Here is a 2,801-nt window from a genome sequence, read left to right as displayed (position 1 = left end):
TGGTTCATCCAGTCGGGAACTTCCTGATGTCTTACTACCAGTGCCCCCGAACTTGTTGTCGGAACAACCAGCTCATCGTGATCCAGGTGCCTTCCCTGAGGCCTGGCCCTGGGACACACCACAGCTGGCTTGCAGTACCTTCGGAGCTGCAACACTGGCGACCCCAACTGGTCGGGAGGAAGATACTCTGCTCTGAGACGTTGACGACGACCACGTCTTCTTCCTCTTCCTCGTCGTCATCTTCCTCCCTGTCGTCATCCTCAGCCTTAGCTGGAGAGAACAAGAGGCTCATCCACACGGCTAGCCCCAGCCTTGCCAACACCACAGCTGCCAAGAGGACCACCACCACCACCACCAGCAGCAGTAGCAGCAGCAACAGCAGCAACAGCAGCGACAGCAGCAACAGCAGAGCCACAGGTCAGCCGCCACACTTCAACACCTATACTCCACAGCAAGCTATCTACAGCTATACTTTTTTCGGAATGAAGAAGCCCATCCTCACCAAGGAGTTTAAGGACATGATCCCTGTTGCCTTGCGCCAGCACTACTTGGGCTTGTTCACCCAGGAGTGCCTCAAGTTCTCCTCTTCGCATCTGGAGGCCATTGAGAAGGCCCAGTCAGAGGAGAAAGTGATCTACGACCAAAGTCCCAGCAAGAACAAGTACCTGAATGACGCCCTGCACACCCTGAAGAAGCTCAGGGGCCTGGTTCCCAGCGCCATTCCTGGTTTCAGCAAGGCCACTTTGTACAGCTGCCTGAAGGGCTATCTGCTCACGGAGGAGCAGCGCAAGGCGCATGGCTTCCCGTTCGCGCATCCGGGGAGGCCAGGGTCGGCAGTGCTCTTCACAGGAGAGCAGCCGCTGAGCCCGACACACAGGGCCTGCTGCCGCTGTGGCACCAAGTACCTCGTGTCTTTCTCCGGCCGCTGCCTCTGCTCTGAGCCCTGCGTGTACCACTGGGGGCGTGTCGTCTCCATCCCCGTGGAGGAAGGCTGGCAGGTGCGCTACTCCTGCTGCTCCGCGCCCATGGAAGCCACAGGCTGCAAGGTGGCCAAGCAACACGTGCAGGACGGTAGGAAGGACAACTTGCATGGCTTTGCCAAGACCTTCCCGAAGACGGACTGGGAAGCGCATGCGGGAATCTTCGCGCTGGACTGTGAGATGTCCTATACCACACACGGCCTGGAGCTCACCCGCGTCACAGTGGTGGACACTGACTTAAACGTGGTTTACGACACCTTCGTCAAGCCTGATCATGAGATTGTGGACTACAACACCATGTTTTCCGGAGTGACCGAGGCAGACCTGGTGGGCACCAAAGTTAGGCTGTGTGATGTCCAGGCCGTGCTTCTTAGCATGTTCAGCACTGAAACCATCCTCATTGGACACAGCCTTGAGAGTGACCTGCTGGCTTTGAAGTTCATCCATGACACTGTGGTGGACACATCCGTGCTCTTCCCTCACCAGCGGGGCCTCCCCTACAAGCGCTCCTTGAGGAGCCTCATCTCTCAGTACCTCAGCCGGATGATCCAGACACAAAGCGGTGGCCACAGCTCCATCGAGGATGCCAGAGCCTGCATGCAGCTGGTGATCTGGAAGATGCAAGAAGACGCCAAGACCTCTAGCCCCTCTCTGCCGCAGGCCGCTTGCCAAAAGAGCAACTCTCTGCCGAAGCAGCCGGTTTGCCCTAGCCGATACACCCAGATGCCCAAAATGCTGGAGATGCCTGAGATGCCCGAGATGGAAGACATCGTGTACCCGGAGGGAAGTGATTCAGATCAACCTTCCCAGCTAGAGACTTGAGGACTTCTCTATGTTGATTACAGATGCGTAGGTTAAAAGTTTTAGTTCAAGCCTGAAACCTTGCAGAGTTATACTGCGTTGCTCGCCAAGGCTGGGTACTGCTTGCCGTTTTGTGGGTGAGAAAGTTAGTTCTTCATACAGAATGACTCTAGTTAAGTCTCATCACAGCCAACTAAAGGGAGGAGGAAGTATTTCGGCCGATTCCAGAACTTTCTTACAGAGCTGACCAAAGAAAACAGCCTGCCTGCCGTAGAGGTGAGACCATTTTGATTCGACAAGTGTCACTGGAACTGTTAGCTATGACTTTAACTTTTTCTAAGTAGAAACTAACACTCCTAGTTTGCCAGATGCTCAATGTGTCAAGAAGATCGATGAAATTTGTTGGAAATTACTAGTTCCAAGCAACACTGATAATCTCGTAATTTCCAGGCTGTTTTGTTTTGTTTTTGTTCTTGAAGTTGAAATAGTTTAATGAGTTTTTTAGATGGGGTAACTTCTTTTTCTTCTACTTTATAAATAAATTTCATTTATAAAATACATCAATTATAAAATGCAAGTGGTTTTTGAATGATTTTTAGAATTTGGTTGAAAGTGTATTGAATTATTTAGAAATATTAGAAAATGTTGTGGACCCAAACACCCTTTATCTCTTATGATTCTTTTTTTTTTTTTTTTAAACCAGAAAATCTAATGCACTTTTGTCTTAACTGTGAAGAGAGCCACCCTAGCTGTGTTATTGTATGAAGGCTAATGCAAGCTACTGTGTTTTAGAATGCAAGGGGAGAAAATAACTAGTTTTAACTACCCACCTTTTAGGTGGAGTAGGGTAAGTTTAATAAGAAATGTTAGTGTTTGTACGTGCCAGTAAAACCTTAAAGTCTATACTCAAGGCAGGAAAATTAGCTCATTAGCATTAATTTGTGTTAAAATGTTCAAAATGGAAATAGAGCACTTAATACTGTTTCTCCCCCCCCCCCCCTGTGTGNCCCAGAGCTGGCT

At 50.0% G+C, this 2,801-nt stretch overlaps 1 protein-coding gene across 1 annotated transcript; it reads left to right on the top strand.

Annotated features, from left to right (window-relative positions):
• Positions 1 to 482: 482 nt before the first annotated feature.
• LOC110291814 (RNA exonuclease 1 homolog) lies at positions 483 to 1,802 on the top strand. The gene has a single exon (XM_021159069.1). The coding sequence runs from the start codon at positions 483 to 485 to the stop codon at positions 1,800 to 1,802; it is 1,320 nt and encodes a 439-aa protein (XP_021014728.1).
• The last annotated feature ends 999 nt before the right edge of the window (positions 1,803 to 2,801 follow it).

This window comes from Mus caroli, chromosome 3, assembly GCF_900094665.2.
Source record: "Mus caroli chromosome 3, CAROLI_EIJ_v1.1, whole genome shotgun sequence".
Taxonomy (NCBI): domain Eukaryota; kingdom Metazoa; phylum Chordata; class Mammalia; order Rodentia; family Muridae; genus Mus; species Mus caroli.
Note: the sequence above shows the minus strand (reverse complement) of the source record. Positions and strands in the feature narration are given on the sequence as shown.